At 52.7% G+C, this 16,650-nt stretch overlaps 1 protein-coding gene across 3 annotated transcripts in view; it reads left to right on the top strand.

Annotated features, from left to right (window-relative positions):
- Positions 1-4,845, top strand: part of CARNS1 (carnosine synthase 1) — a 29,597-nt gene extending 24,752 nt beyond the window's left edge. For all 3 annotated transcript variants that reach the window (XM_043547882.1, XM_043547881.1, XM_037901489.2), the window contains one exon: positions 523-4,845. In XM_043547882.1, the coding sequence (XP_043403817.1) occupies positions 523-1,758 (1,236 nt within the window). In that variant the 3' untranslated portion in view covers positions 1,759-4,845. The remainder of the gene's footprint in view (positions 1-522) is intronic.
- Positions 4,846-16,650: the final 11,805 nt, after the last annotated feature.

Consider the following 16,650-nt stretch of genomic DNA (forward strand, 5'->3'; position numbering starts at 1 on the left):
CGGTCCATTTCCTCCCCTCTACCGTATGGAACCTGGGTGTGAGTAGACCATTCAGTTTCTTCCCCCTACCCCATGGGGCCTGGATGTGAATGGACCGTTCTGTTTCTTCTTCCCACTTCATGGGGCCATGGGTGTGAGTGAACTATTCCATCTCCCTCCCTGGATGCACATAGACCATTCCATCTCCTTCCCACACCCCTCGGGGCATGGGCACACATGGACCCATCCCATCTCCCTTCATAGAAATGCTTGGACCTTTCCTCCATCTCCTGCCCCACATGGGGTCTGGACGCACGTGGACAATTCCATCTCTCCCACGCCGGGGTTCTGGATATGAGTGGAACGCCCTATTTGCATCCCACCCTGGGGTGTGGATCCGTCCTCAAGGACAGTCCCATTTTTGCGGCGCCTGGCGGGGAGGGCATGGAGCCTGCCCCAGTCCTTAGTGACCCCTTTTTGGTCTCTCTCCCACTTCTCTGCATCTCTCCCCCGCCCCCCTTCTCTGTGCCCCCCCTGCTCCAGATTCACCTGGTGGAGTCAGACCCCAACCACTTTGCCTCGCAGCTGGTGCAGACCTTCATCCACTACGACACCACGGAGCACAAGCGGGACGAGGAGCATGCCCAGCGGCTGGTGGGGCTGGTGCGGGAGCGGGGCCTGCGCCTGGACGGCTGCCTCTCCTACTGGGATGACTGCATGGTGCTGACAGCCCTAGTGTGTGAGCAGCTGGGCCTGCGCTGCAGCCCTGTGGCCGCCATGCGGGTGGCCAAGCAGAAGAGCCGCACCCACCAACACCTGCTGCGCCGGCGCAAGGAAGCCCCACTTGGCTGGGCCTCAGAGGCGCTCTATGCCGTTCCCTGCTGCCACCTGGAGAGCCACGCTGACGTGGAGCGGGCTGCCCGCCATCTCTCCTTCCCCGGTGTCATGAAGCTAGAGTATGGGGCGGGTGCCGTGGGGGTCAAGCTGGTGGAGGATGTGCAGCAGTGCCACCTGCACTTTGAGAAGATCTCACGGGACTTGCGGGAGGATACAGATCACCCAGGCATCGGGCTGGGCTGGGGCAATGCCATGCTGCTGATGGAGTATGTCTCCGGCACAGAGCACGACGTGGATATTGTGATTTATGATGGGCGCATGCTGGCCGCCTTCGTCTCCGACAACGGGCCCACCCGTGTGCCCCACTTCACCGAGACAGCAGCCAGCATGCCCACCTGCCTGGCGCCCGACTGCGAGGCCCAGCTGGTGCGCGCCGCCTACCGGTGCTGCTTGGGCTGCGGCCTGACCAATGGCGTTTTCAATGTGGAGCTCAAGTTGACAGCAGCTGGGCCCAAACTCATTGAGATCAACCCCCGCATGGGAGGCTTCTACCTGCGCGACTGGATCCAGGAGATCTACGGGGTGGACATCATGCTCGCCTCTTTCATGGTTGCCTGTGGGGTGCCCCCGCTGCTGCCCACCCATGCCCAGCCCCGCACCCACCTGGTAGGCGTCATGTGCGTGGTGTCACAGCACCTGAAGGCCCTCAAGTCCACAGCCAGTGTGGAGACATTGCAGGCCCTGCATGAGCGCGGTGTCATCCGCCTCAACCTGCTGGAGGATGAACTTGTCACCCGTGAATATGAAGAGCCCTACTGCAACGTGGCCTGTGCCAGCCCCAGCTGCCGCGAGGCTTGCCTCAAGGTGCTGGGTGTCTGCCAGGTGCTGGGCATCGACTCACCCCACTATCCTGTCACCCACTTCCTCTCTCACTTCAAATAGCACCCAGGGAGCCCCCGGAGAGGGGACCACCCTGCTGCTTCTGTCCTGTTCCCCCCATTCTCCCTAGGGTCTGCTGGGCTCAAATCCGGTCCTGGAGGAGCCCCCGGCCTCATCCTCCCCGGTGTATCCCCACCAGCTGGGACACTAGCGCTTGCATTATGTGGCTCCTCTGTATCCCAGTGTTGTTGTTTTTTCCCAGCAGCTGCCCCTTTCCCCCCAGGAGGGAGCTGGGGGTCCCTAGTGTCGTCTCAGGCAGGCGTGGCTCCTACCAATGTGTGTGTGACATGGGATTGTATCAGTATGGCGTCTGTTCTGCTCCCTCTGGGGCTCCTCCAGCTCCCCCCCCCCCACCAGCTGCCCAGTCCTGATCCTCTAGTTCTCCTCCCTCAGCTGACCTGTCCTGTCCCTGGATGGATCCCCCACCCTCTCTGCAGACTCTTCCCTGACCCCTTCTTCCCCACTGAGATCCTCCAATTGGCTCCCGCTACCAAGCCCACCAGCCCCGGGAAGGGCTGTAGGTCGCGGACCCCAATCTCCTGGGCACGAGCTCAGCTCTGGCATCTGTTCAACCATGGTGGGGAGGAGGGGAAGGATTGAGGGGCTGGAGCCTCCAGGAGTGGAGACTTAAGGCTACAAGTGGCCCTCCACTAACAAACCACTGTACACATGTTCCCTGCCCCCCACCTCCCCACTCCTCAGCCACCCTACCTTAGCAAATCACTGTATGCTACCTCCTCACCGTGCTTGTCAGCAACCCTACAATAACAAACCACAGTACACAACCCCTCCGGTGCTCAACCCTACTGATAGCAAACCACCCTATGCAACCCGCTCACGTGCTCGTCAGCAACCCACGGGATAACAACAAACCACCGCCTGCAGTCCCTCCCATGCTTGTCAGCAACCCTACAATAACAAACATTTGTGGGCCAAGTCCTAGCACAGACCCTGCGATAACACATGCCCTATACAAACTCCTCACTAGGAAACCTACAAACCCACTGAACCTGAGACATTGAACTGACCCGCTTGAGCCTGCAGCCCCAGTGCTTGAACAGCCCACACTGATGCGGGAACCCTAGCCATGCTAACAAGCAATAACAGGGCTCCAGAGCAGCCCTGTGCTAACTAACTAGCATGCCTAGCCCCCGGGAAGGACAAAGAACTTACACTAACAAAGCAGGCACAACCCTCCAGCAGTTTTGAAGGCTGTGGATGCACAGCCCCAGTGCTTCTGAGTGACCCTACAATAACAAACCAGCGTGTGGAGCCCCAGTGCTTCTGAGTGACCCTACAATAACAAACCAGCGTGTGGAGCCCCAGTGCTTCTGAGTGACCCTACAGTAACAAACCAGCATGTGGAGCCCCAGTACCCCTACAATAACAAACCAGCGTGTGGAGCCCCAGTGCCCCTACAATAACAAACCAGCGTGTGGAGCCCCAGTGCCCCTACAATAACAAACCAGCATGTGGAGCCCTAGTGCTTCTGAGTGACCCTACAATAACAAACCAGCATGTGGAGCCCCAGTGCCCCTACAATAACAAACCAGCGTGTGGAGCCCCAGTGCCCCTACAATAACAAACCAGCATGTGGAGCCCTAGTGCTTCTGAGTGACCCTACAATAACAAGCCAGCGTGTGGAGCCCCAGTACCCCTACAATAACAAACCAGCGTGTGGAGCCCCAGTACCCCTACAATAACAAACCAGCGTGTGGAGCCCCAGTGCTTCTGAGTGACCCTACAATAACAAACCAGCGTGTGGAGCCCCAGTGCCCCTACAATAACAAACCAGCATGTGGAGCCCCAGTGCTTCTGAGTGACCCTACAGTAACAAACCAGCATGTGGAGCCCCAGTGCCCCTACAATAACAAACCAGCGTGTGGAGCCCCAGTGCTTCTGAGTGACCCTACAATAACAAACCAGCGTGTGGAGCCCCAGTACCCCTACAATAACAAACCAGCGTGTGGAGCCCCAGTACCCCTACAATAACAAACCAGCGTGTGGAGCCCCAGTGCTTCTGAGTGACCCTACAATAACAAACCAGCGTGTGGAGCCCCAGTGCCCCTACAATAACAAACCAGCATGTGGAGTCCCAGTGCTTCTGAGTGACCCTACAATAACAAACCAGCATGTGGAGCCCCAGTGCCCCTACAATAACAAACTAGCGCATGGAGCCCCAGTGCTTCGGAGTGACACTACAATAATGAACCAGTGTGCATAGCCCTTAGCATCCATAAGTGACCCTATAATAAGCAAACCAATGCCCTGAGAGACCCTACAATAATAACAAACCATTGCACATAGTCTTAGTGTCCCCAAGTGATCCTACAATAACAAACCAGTGCACAGCAGCCCGAGTGACCCTTCAGTAACAACAAACCAGCATGCACAGCCCTGGCATCCCTAAGCGACCCTACAATAATATCAAACCAGAAAGCACAGATCCTAGCATCCTTAAATTATCCTATAGAAGCAAACCAGCGTGCAGCACCTTGAGAGACCCTACAATATTAACATACCAGCGTGCATAGCCCTAGTGTTCCTGAGTGACTCTCCAATAACAAACCAGCGCATGGCACCCAGAGAGACTTCTGTAATAAAAACCAGTGTGTGCAGCCCCTGTGACCTTACAATAACAAATTAGCAGAAGTAGAAGGAAGCAAGATTCAGGTCTAAAGGAAGCTTGGTCAGGTTCTCATCCTCTTTAAGAGCCCATGGATTCCTGCTGCTTCCTCATGACTGGTGTTATTGCTGTCACAGCAAGAGATTGTGAGGTCATTGGGGATGATGACATCATCAATGAGGGGAGGAGCATCTGGAAATTGTGATGTCTTAAAGGGGCCGAGGCCCTGAACCAGGGCAGAGGGAGGTGGGTGGGAGATGGGAAGTGACATCACCATGGTGCTTGTAGCCATGGCATCCCATGCCAGGGTACCCAAGGACAGGGGCATTAGCAAGCCCATCCCCCTGTCAGCATTGGCTGGAGTTCCTCGTGACACTCCCCACCTCTGTGTCCTTCTGCCGCCTCTGTAACCGGCAGCAGACGGACAAAGTAGTCCCTCCCCAATAAAATGCCATGTGCAAATATGCAGGTCCCAGAGGCATTATTGGCACCCTGAGCTGCAGCAGGGTTGGAAGAAGATCCAGCAACCAAGGAAGAGCAGGACATGGAGGGAGCCAGTGGCAGAGAAATGAGGCATCGTCAGCTGTCTCCCTGTGCCCCTCCTGTCTGCAGGGTCTGTCCCAGCAACTCCTGCACCATTGGAGCCACAGCACCATTGCCCTGGGGCTACCTGGGACCCAGCTCCCTCCACCCCAGAGTCTCCCCCTCCTGGGTCTCAACTGGAGGAGCCGCAGCAGAGAAGATGATGATGGCTTCTCCAGGCCAGCTCTGCTAAGGGGTCACCTTCCTGGCCTCTGTGGCCCTGCCTTTTCCAGTAGCTGCTGCAGATAGACAGAGCCCATAGTGCCCATCCACCTCCTGGGCCTCCTCTCCCAGCTCAGCAAATCTCTTGGAGCCCACTCTAAAATGGAGGGCAGCCTGGGGTGCCCCAGCTCCAGCTCCATTCTGAACAATGGGCAAGTCACTTTGTGCTTTGGGATCCCTCGCAGGCCCCTTCCCTGCCCCCAGACTTGCCCAGCGCCCCTTTTCTGAGGCCAAGATTCTGGCACTTCAGGCACAAACAGCATGTGGGACTAAGAGAGCATCAGCCCATCTAGCCCCCTCCCCAGCTATTACCTAGAGGGGCCTGAGCCAGCGCCCTGGGATTCAGACTCAGCTGCCTAAAATGCTGGGGTTCTGACCAGTTTGGAGTGAAGAAATTACTGCCCCAAATCAGACCCATGGGCCCAGCCAGCCCTGTATATCTGCCCCCCACAACCCGAGATCAGACCCGTGGACCCATCCAGCCCAATAATCTGGCTCTGATGCAGGCTGGGTCAGAGGACAGTGCAAAGCTCTGCAGTGGAGAACTGGGCTCATCTCTCAAGATCTTGCCAAGCAGGGGCCCTGGCACAGATCTCTGCATGGGGGGCTGCTGTCAGCTCTGATGCCCATCTCCCCAGTGCCTGTGTGGCACCCAATCCTCACACTTCCGTTTGCTCCCCAGCCAGGAGGCCAGCAAGCAGCACCATCCACATCCCATTGGCCTTCACCAGTCGTTGGCAGAACCCCAGGTCATGCCAGCTTCACCTCCATATTCAGGCATTGCTAGGTTCCCCAGGATGCTCTTCACTTCCCAGGGGCATCCCCCTGGGCATGGGGCCTGCAACACCATTGGTTCAACTCTGGGGAGCCCCCGCAAGCAGGATGGAAGTGTGGGGGGGGGGCAGGAAAGCCAAACTCACCTAATCCTTCCCTGCATCACTGCTGCCCTGGGGCTCTTCCTCCCTCCCCCCCCCTCCAGCCTGGATCCCCCTGCACCTGCCTCCAGCTATGGTGAGTGTTAAGGGCAGGCTACCTAGACCATGTCATTTGGAGTCCTGCCCCGCAGCTGGGGAAGGATGTGGGGGAGCCTGCTGCTTTAAGACCACCCCTCACATGCCAGCAGGATGGCGACAGAAGCAGGGAGCCACCCCATGCCCAGCTTTGGGGAATGCCCAACACCTTGAGGGTACCTCCTTCCCCTGCAGAGCAGTGGCCCAAAGGGGCAAGAAGGGCATTGGCTCTAGCACTGGGCAGAGGTGGCCCATAGGGAGAGGAGGCTGCACATCCAGAGCCCAGCATGGTCTTGCATCCCTGTTTCAGCAGCATCCTGCAGCGCCCAGCCCAGTGCAGAGCAGGTTTCTTGGGCCTGCTACTGGTGACACTCCTAATGACAGGACCAAGGCTTTGGAGCTGTGGGACACAGAGCCTCCCTAACCCCCTTGTGATGAGAGGCAGGGGAGACTGAGATCTGGCTAGGGGTGGTGGATCCCATCTCATTTTTTCCCCTTCTGCTGCTGAACCAGCATGGCGCTAGGGGGCGCTGTCCCCAGAAGTCTGTGCTGACCCCAGTGCCCCAGTGTATGTGTGTGTGGGGGACATACACGCTGTGCTGTGGGGAGCAGGGTGGAGGCTCAGCACTGGATGCTCTCTCTTACCAGTCAGTGCTCATGCTAGCTCCAACCCTAACATATCCTGCTCTGTCCCAGCCAAAAATCCTCCTCTAAAGGACTACAGTGTTTTTGTACGGTATCTCTGCCCCTTCTGACATCAGTGACCTAGTCCTGGCACCAGCATAGCTCTTTTGCTAGGGACAGCTGACCTCTGAGACCTTGCAGATCATCTTCCCAGCAGAAGAGAAATCAGTGATGTGACGTATGGATAGAGTCTAAGGTAACTCACTTTATTTACATACACGAGTCCTGAAACAGAGGTGGTCAAACAGCACACAGGACAATCCGTGCTTCCATGTGGCTCAGCCCAACCCCAGTGCCTGGTTCACAAGGATCAACTCTGCCTCCAGAAACTGACTCTAGTGAAAGCCCAAGGCAGATAGCAAACTTTCCCACCTCTCAGGCAGCTCCCTCACCCCCAGGATCACTGCCTACCAGAACATTGCCGAACCCAAAACAACCAACCACCCAGTATGTCTTCCTAAGAGTCAAAACTTGCTTGCTTACTGAAGAGTGTGTAATGGTGGCATCTGCTGAAAACGCCTCTAAGTATAGCCCTGAAGAATGAGGCTGGGCCAGTCAGTGCCATAACACAGAGCCGTGAGTGGTATAAGCATGCTGGTAATTCTGGTCTCCCTGTGGCCCATGAAGCAAGGGAATGAGTAGGGGGAATCACAGACTCTTAGGCCAGAATAGGCCATCTCGCTTGACCTCCCCCCCCTTCTCCCAACACAGGTCCTAGATCTTCTCTTACAAGCTGATTTACAGCATATCTTCTAGACAGATTGCTAATCTCCTAAAAGGGGGGCAGGTCCCCCAGCTTCCCCGGGAAACTTGCCCCATATGCGCCAGGGGAAGGATTAAAGAGAAGAGGGAGGAGCAGACACCCCCCTCCCCCGCAAGCAGCAGGATCTGCTTTGCCCAGAACTGTCCTACTCAGTGGATTCCTAAGGACACCAGCTGTTCTTGCCAGCAGCCCCACAGTATCATGTGGCTGGCTCTCCGGTGCCCTTGCCAGGCTGAGATCCAGTTACAGGGAGAGGCAGGAGGGGGGTGGGTCAGATTAAAGATCATGAAAAGGAGAGAGACAGGGAGGAAGGGTGCCAGAGGGAGGTGAGGAGAGTGGCACAGAGTGAACTGAGCTCTGATCATCCCCCATGAAATTCTCTGCCACCAAATTGCTAGGGTGTAGCATGGCTAGTAATTGTGGGATAGGAATAGGAGGGGAGATTTCTCTGGTGCTGTGGCCTCCCCGGGAAGATGTCTGTATTATTTTATGAATATTATACGTACCTCTGCTCATTCAATTGTATGTTACTCACTGGGATTACAAAGGTGGTTCATTCCAAGAGAAGCAAACACCTCATAGAGTCCCCACATCATCACCTTGGCAAATCCCCAGGGATGTGGCCTCCTCGCAGATCACGTGCTACGCAGATCAGTCTGGTCCTTAAGATCTTGCATTTATGTCCATCACTGGCAATCTTGTCATGCCAACAAAGCTTTTGGCACCCATGTGATCACTGTCAATGTAGCAGCACTCCTGGGTAAACACGTTTTGTAATTTACTCATCCTCTATCCTAAGAACATGTCTGCACCAGGAAAGCGAAACCTGTGCTGATAGAGGCAGTTGCTTGGGTTCGACTATGAATTTCCGTATTGTTGATCTTGTCTTGCTGCTATGGAGCAGCCGATGGAAACAATGAAAATCATTCTGCTGCTCTTCCGCCTTCCTCAGCACCCACGTTTCACTGCTGTAGAGCAGAGTTAGCGTAATTGGGATTTTATAGATCTGCAGCTACGCAGCAAGCTTGATGTCCTGGCATCTCCAAAGAGGCAGCCGAAGGGCCTGCAGTAACATGGCAGTGGCTGCTGTTATACGAGCGGCCACATCTTTCGAGAATTCTCCAGCGCTGGCTGTGCTTGATGTCCCATCCCAACAGGTAAATACTGAGCTGGAGAGAGTCCCCCCCTCCCTCCCCCATTTACTAATGGTTAAAAGACAATGCAAAGAACAACTGCTGGGAAGTCTATCCCCACCCTTCCTGGATTGACTGGGTTCGGGATGGCTGGGACAGACAAAGGAACTTGGAGAGGGGTAAGATCTGCCTCAGCTGGCAGGAGAAGAGAGACACACAGGATTATAGGGAAACAGACTGCCCCACCTCCAGATCTAAAGTTGGGGTGTCTGGTTAAGTTAAGCCTCTCAGAGTTCGTCCCCACTTGAAAGCTGACTTGGATTAAGGTAAAGTGTGAATTTAAAGTGCAATATCTATTCCTGATCAACTGTGGGATAAACTAAGCAGGAACACGTTCCGTAATTCCAGCACATGAGTGTTCATGCATGGAGTTCATCAAAGGCTGTCTAACTGTTCCTGATTTGCTCATTCCCTAGACAAGTCCTTCATCTGGATACGGGGAGGACCTGTGTTGCTTTAATCCTCTCTTGTCATGCAGGGTTCCTGCTGTTGAGATGAAGTGATGTTGTGTTTCGTGAAAGGCTGGTTTAGGTCCCAAAGGCCTGAATACCACTGGCCCTACTGGGAAATCACAGTTGGTACAGGGGACTGCAGCCTCATGACTACATTTAGATGATGGTGCAATTGGACCCCAGGGAAGTGAAGGCAAGGGAGTGGTGGAGGGGCAGTGTATGCAGCCCCCCCCCCCCCCAGGAATGGGGATGAGTGACCCATTGTTCCTGTGGCTCCATCCCCATGACAGCACAGTCCCCCATGCAGCCACTCTGTGATCCCAGGCAGTGCAATGAGCAACGTCCCTCAAAAGGCTGCCCCTGGTCCCAAAGCAAGGGGAGTGTGGTCGGGGTCGAAGGAAAGGGGACAAGACCAAGCTGGGGGCAGTGAGGGGGAGATAGAGTTGGCTGGACTGACAGACCCACTCTCCCCAGCCCTGAGAGTTAGAGGGACTGAGCCCCTAACCTACCAGTTGGAGTCAGTAGGAGCTGGGAGAGCCATGATGCTCATACAGGGGATTAGTCTCCAAGCCTCATGCAGCCCCAGTCTGGGTGTTTTACTGTGAGAGTCTGCACCCTTATGTTCACCACTTCTATAGGACTATGATAAATTTTATATGAAGTAGGCCTTGTGAGGTATTGTGACTGGACCCCCGGGATACAGCCTGGAACTGTGGGACCTCTCTGCCCCTTTAACTCTCCAGCCTGGGCTGTCTCTTACAATGCAATGCTGGTGACAAACAGCACACCCCTCCAGGCACTGTGATCACTCAGCCATCAGCATGTGGACACCCACACCCAGTTAAATTGCATGAAGGCTCTCCAAGCTACTCATCAATTATACAGAGAGGCATCACCAATCACCCCAGCCCTAAGCCTTGCACCCCAGAAATACACATCTTACAATGCTCAAGAATCCCTTGGATAGTGCAAGCTCATTAATTAGTTTGCCACTCCAACAAAGGGTAGTGGACATGCAACAGCCCTTGTTAACCTGAGTTGAGATTCTCTGAGCACTTCGACCAAAACCACACGCTTTTAGGTAAAAGAGGAAACAGATTATTAACTACAGAAAGATAGATTTTAAGTGATTATAAATAGTAGACATAGAGATCACATATGAAAATAAACTCACTCTAAATTCTACAGACTAAGCAAGATCTGATTCAAGCAGTTTCTCACTGTAATAGATGTAACAGACAGCTTACAGTTCTTAATACACAGGCTGCATTCCCTCTCAGCCTGGGACCAATCTCCCCGATTCAAAGTCTTTATCTTCCAGACGATCTTCCAGGTGATGAGATGGGGAGGACAGAAGCCAAGTGGTGATGTCATCAACCCTCACTTAGACTTTCTCTCCAGGTGCTAGAAAGATCCTTGCTATGACATTGGGGTTAGGCAGCCCCCATTGTGTATGTGCCCTCTCTGAGGAGGCTCTGGGAGAGTGGCTTCTTCTTGATGGGCCATCAGCTCCTGTCTGGCTGGTCCTGATGTAAATCCATCTCACTAGCTGCTTCTTTGATACCACTGAAAGGCTGGCTGTGGGCATCTCCTAACCGCACAACATATTTCAGTACTACGCCCATAGCAAAACTTCATAACTTCACATACAGTGATCGTACACACAATTCAACAAGATATTAATGTTCAACAGATCAATACTTCTTAACTGATACCTCATAAGGCATACTTTGTACAAAACATCACAGTCGTGAATATGGGGGTTCAAGGTGCTATTTTGAGGTACAGAGTGCCACACCTCCCCCCTTAGTTTACTGCCAGAGTATTAGTCACTGACTAATGCAAAGCAGTGTGTCAAGGTTCTTCTTTAGGTTTTGACAATATAACTCCCAAGTGTTGCTAAACATTGTAATGTTACCCATATGCTCTTGCAAAGGTCTGTGTACCTTTTAACACTTTGTGGATCTGTTTAGTGATGTCAAAAGTTAGCAAGTGTGCTTTCTCGGAGTTGCTAAAAAGCATCTAGTTGTATGTTCGCAGCATTGTTAACCCTTCTGCTTCTCCAATTGGTGTTAACTCAATGTAGATATTAATGTTTTCTAAAGTGTAGACATTTAGCCATCAAAGCAATGAAGTGGTATGCAGGTAGAGCAAGTTGTATAGGCCTGTGGTGCCCGGGCTCCAGCAAATTCGGGTCCTATCACCGCCTATCACCCCCATGTGCCTGCCCTGGAGTGTCCCCCGGCCCCATCTGCTGCCCCCACATGCCTCCCCCGAGCGACCCTGCCTGCCCTGGGCAGCGGGCAGCTGTCCCGGGCAGCTCTGCGCTGCTCTTCCTCGCTGGCCACAAGGGAATGGCACCAGGAGCAGGCTGAGGTGGCTGCTGCACCTGCGGAGGGGGGAGGTGCATGGCAACCCCCCCCAGTAGGTGACTCTGATTCAGCTCGGGGGTTGGGGGGGTGGCTTATCCTGGCTGGATCTCCTGAGCAGCAGCCTGAGGGGGATTGAGTGAGTGTCATGCCAGGAGGGCCCCCCCTCGGAGATTGCTGGTGCCAACAGGGAGAGGGCTGGGGGAGTCCTCCTCTCTGGCTCCCCACCCCAGCCCCAGGGTAGCCTGCCTGCTGCACCCCAAATTCCTCATCCTTGGCCCAGCACCACGCCCTGCACCCCTTCCTGCACCCCAACCCTCTGTGCCAGCCCAGAGCCCGCACCCAGCCCTCCTCGCAGAGCCTGCACCCCTCCTGCACCCAAACTCTCTCCCAGAGCATGCACCCCAAACTCCCTCTGAGCCTGCACCCCCTCCTGCACCCCAACCCCCTGTCCCAGCCCAGAGCCTGCACCCATTATCCAAACTCCATCCCAGAGCCCGCACTCCTCCCATATGCAAACTTCCTCCCAGAGCCTGCACCCCAAGCCCCCTCCTGCACCTGTTCTGGGCACCACTAAAAATTATACAAACCTGCCACCCCTGGTGGTATGCCTAGGTTTCCCCTTCCATACAGCAAACAAGGTTTACTATGGTTTCTCTGGTGTGAGAAGCTCCAACTTTGTTTACAGGTATTAGCTGAAAAGCAGCATTATCATAGGGCTTCTTAACACAGGGTGTGTTCTTATTTACCACTCCAAGCATGTTCAAAAACTTTCCCCCAAAATCATGCATATTGCACCTTTTCATTAGGTTTACCATCAGCCCCAAATTCTTTGTCATCAGGTTTACCATTAGCATCCACATTTTTATCATGAGATTTAACTGTAGCATCCACCCTGTATCACAGATGGGCATTTACAAGTATCTTTGTCATACTATGCCTTCTGTTTAGACAGTCTGGTTTGTTCAGTACCAATTGTGTTTTTCAACTCCTTCCTGAACCTTAGCATATGTTCAGTTACTGGCTTTTCTTTCCCTTCAGTATAGGTTTTCAATCCAATCATATCTTTTGGGCTTTAGTACCCCAGCGTCTGGTGAGGTATGGCTGTCGGGAGAGTCTGCACATTGGCTGGCCCTGTGTGGAGCTGTCTCCCAATGCCAGGACTGTCCATATGCAAGAAATCCATCTCCACTCTTGAGGTTACCCTGTGTTCCCCACTCCCAGCATTAGGACCTTCCCAGCCTCCTTTTCCTAGATGGTTGTGATCTGTCCTCTCTGGGTTCTTTGGTCAGATGCACCTTTTCCCAGCAGCTCTTCCCTTTGCTGCAGAAAAATCAAAGAGACTTTCTCCCTTTCCTTCAGCAGTTTTTGGGACTTTACCCTTTCCCTCTGGGGCCCCAGCATAATATTCCTTCCTGCTGCAGGCAGACACCTTAACAGCCTGAGCTACAGGAAAAAAATCATTTCCCATAAGCATGTCTGTGGGGATATCGTCTGCTACCCCCACCTTTAATTCACTTTCTAACCTATCAGTTTCTATGCACATTCTGGCCAAAGGCACAAGAATCCTGAAACCTCCTCCTAATAAAAGCTCTGCCATTGGTCCTGGCAATGCGTCACCTTGAATTACACTCTGCTTAATCACAGAAACCTCTGCACCTGTATCTTCCCATCCCAGATATTCCCTGCCATTAATTTGGACAATCTTTATGTGTTCCATGCCTGCTTCTGCAGAGGCTAATCCCACAGAACCAATATTACAAGTGTCAGGCGCCTCAGAGGCTCCTGTGCTGAGGACAGCAGCATTAACATGGGCTACTTGTTGCCTTCTTCCTCCTAGCAGGTGATCGATGGAATTACAGTGACAGCATCTTTTGGTCTCTTCTATTTTCACAGGAGGTTTGGGATGTGGAATAGAGGAATGGTTCTGAGGAAGTGAGTGCCCAGCCATCCTTGTGCTTCCCAGAGGTAAAACAGGACCCTCCCTTCCCACCAGGTTTAAACCCCCCTTTCTGTGACTTACTCTGAGTAGATGCCTGGGTCTGCTCAGGGCCATCAGATAGAGATGCCATCTCATCCACAGTTTGCAGGTGTTTATCCCATAGACACTGTTTGACATCATCTTTATATATGCCTAGGAAATGCTCCTGAGCAACAAGGTCAAACATTTGTTCAAAACTTTCAACACCTTTCCCCCTCACCCATTTTCCCATTAGATTCCCCATGACTCATACCAGCATTTCTCTTAAGTTTCTAAATGTCACCCTATCTGAAATCATTTCAAACCTGTTTCTTTGAATTTACAGTAATCTAAAGCATCCTGAATTGGCATTTCATTGAATATATTCAGAGCTTCACGAGTTAATTTTGCAATCAGGGTGGGGATTTTCTTGTCATCAGGAATCACATGAGCTTCACACAGACTCTCAAAAGTAGTAAACTATTCTGTGACATCACCTGTCTCTTTATATATAGGACATAACTGGACATAACCCATTTGTGGATTTTTGGAGAAATGAGAATCATTAGGGTGGGATGGCTCTGGTTCTCCTTTTCTAGCAAGTCCAATTGGTGCCTCCGCTCTTTTTCCATTTCCTCAGCTTCTTCGGCTTGCAGTTCTAGTACTCGTTTGTGCACCGCTTCCTTTCTGCCCGCCTCTCTCTCTGCCTCCCCCTGCTTTAGCTCCAAGATTCACTGGTGCTCTTTTTTGTTTTTCTGCTACCTGCAGCCTGTACAGCTCTAACTTTGCAACTTCGTCATTCTCACTCATTTTTATGCCTTTCTGCTGCTATTTCTCTTTCCCAAAATAAGCAAACAGAAAATAACAAACTTGTAATTCTTTCTTGACTGTGTTCAGGCAACCCACTTAAAGCCTCACTTAAAATATCGACACCAATGTATGAAGTGCGAATCTCGATCAGAACAAGAAGCTGTGCTTTTCACCCTCCTTACTGTGCCACTGTGATGGGACCCCTGGAGTACAACCTGGAACTGCTGTGCCCGTCTCACTCTCCAGCCTGGGCTGTCTCTCACAATGCTATGCCTGTGACAAACAGCAAAACCCTCTAGGCGCTGTGATCACTCAGCCATCAGCATGTGGACCCCCACACCCAGTTAAATTGCATGAAGGCTCTCCAAGCTACTCATCAATTAAACAGAGAGAGGCACCAGCAAATCACCCCAGCCCCGAGTCTTGCACCCCAGAAATATACCGTCTTATAATGCTCAAAACTCCCTTGGACTGTGCAAGCTCATTAATTAGTTTGCCACTCCAACAAAGGGTAGCGGACATGCAACAGCCCTTATTAACCTGATCTGAGATTCTCTGAGCACTTCGACCAAAAACACAGTTTTAAGTAAAATAGGAAACAGATTTAACAACTATAGAAAGAGATTTTAAGTGATTATATGTAGCAGGCATAGACATTAAAGTTGGTTACATAGGAAATAAAAATAAACTCACTCTGAATTCTACAGACTAAGCAAGATTTGAATCAAGCAGTTTCTCACCCTAAGAGAGGTTATAGGCAGCTTACAGTTCTTTATATACAGGCTGCATTTCCTCTCAAAGTCTTTGTCTTCCAGACAGTCTTCCAGGTGTTGAGATGGTTTAGATCAGAGGTGGGCAAACTATGGCCTGAGGGACTGTCCTACCTGGCCCTTGAGCTCCTGGCCAGGGAGGTTAGCCCCTGGCCCCTCCCCTGATGTTCCCCCGCAGCCTCAGCTCACCATGCGGGCAGCGCGGCTGGCTCCGTCCGGGCAGCAGGGCTGCGAGCTCCTGCTGCTCTGAGCGGCATGGTAAGGGGGCAGCAGCAGCGGCGGCAGGGGGTGGAGTTGGATAAGGGGTAGGAGGTCCTGGGGGGCAGGGGACGGTTGGATGGGGTAGAGGTTTGGCGGGGTGGGCGGTCAGGGGATGGGAAACGGGGGGGTTGGATAGGGCGTGGGAGTCCCGGAGGGCCTCTCCGGGCGGGGGTGTGGATAGGGGTCAGGGCAGTCCAGGGACAGTGAGCAGAGAGGGTTGGATAGGGGGTGGGAGTTCGGGGGGGGGGGGGCCTGTCAGAGGGCAGAGGTGTGGATAGGGGTTGGGGGGGGCAGTCAGGAGACGGAGCAGGGGGGTTGGATGGCGGTGGGGTCCCGGGGGGACGGTTTGGGGCAGGGGGTTCTGGGAGGGGGCAGTGAGGGGACAACGAGCAGAGGGGGATGGATGGGTTGGAGGTTCTGAGGGGGGCAGTCAGGGGGAGGGAAGTGGGAGGGGGTGAATAGGGGGCAGGGGCCCGGCTGTTTGGGGGGCCCAGCCTTCCCTACCTGGCCCTCCATACAGTTTCGCACCCCGATGTGGCCCTTGGCCAAAAAGTTTGCCCACCCCTGGTTTAGATAATGGCATAGAGAATACATTTATAATGTTTGTGGATGATACCAAGCTGGGAGGGGTTGCAAGTGCTTTGGAGGATAGGATTAAAATTCAGAATGATCTGGAGAAACGGTCTGAAGTAAATAGGATGAAATTCAATAAGGACAAATGCAAAGAACTCCACTTAGGAAGGAACAATCAGTTGCACACATACCAAATGGGAAATGACTCCCTAGGAAAGAGTACTGCAGAAAGGGATCTGGAGTCATAGTGGATCACAAAGTAAATATGAGTCAACAGTATAACACTGAAGCAAAAAAAGCAAACATTTGAGCGCCACATTTCAGGAGGGATGTGGACAAATTGGAGAAAGTGCAGACGAGCAACAAAAATGATTAAAGGTCTAGAAAACAGGATTTATGAGGAAAGATTGAAAAAAATTGGGTTTGTTTAGTCTGGAGAAGAGAAGACTGAGAGGGGACATGATAACAGTTTTCAAGTAAATAAAAGGTTGTTTTAACCTCGCCTTAACCTCTGAGGATAGGACAAAAATCAATGGGCTTATATTGCATCAGGGTGGTTTAATTGGACATTAGGAAAAACTTCCTAACTTCTCAGGGTACTTAAGCACTGGACTAAATTG

Source organism: Chelonia mydas, chromosome 6, assembly GCF_015237465.2.
Source record: "Chelonia mydas isolate rCheMyd1 chromosome 6, rCheMyd1.pri.v2, whole genome shotgun sequence".
Lineage (NCBI taxonomy): Eukaryota > Metazoa > Chordata > Testudines > Cheloniidae > Chelonia > Chelonia mydas.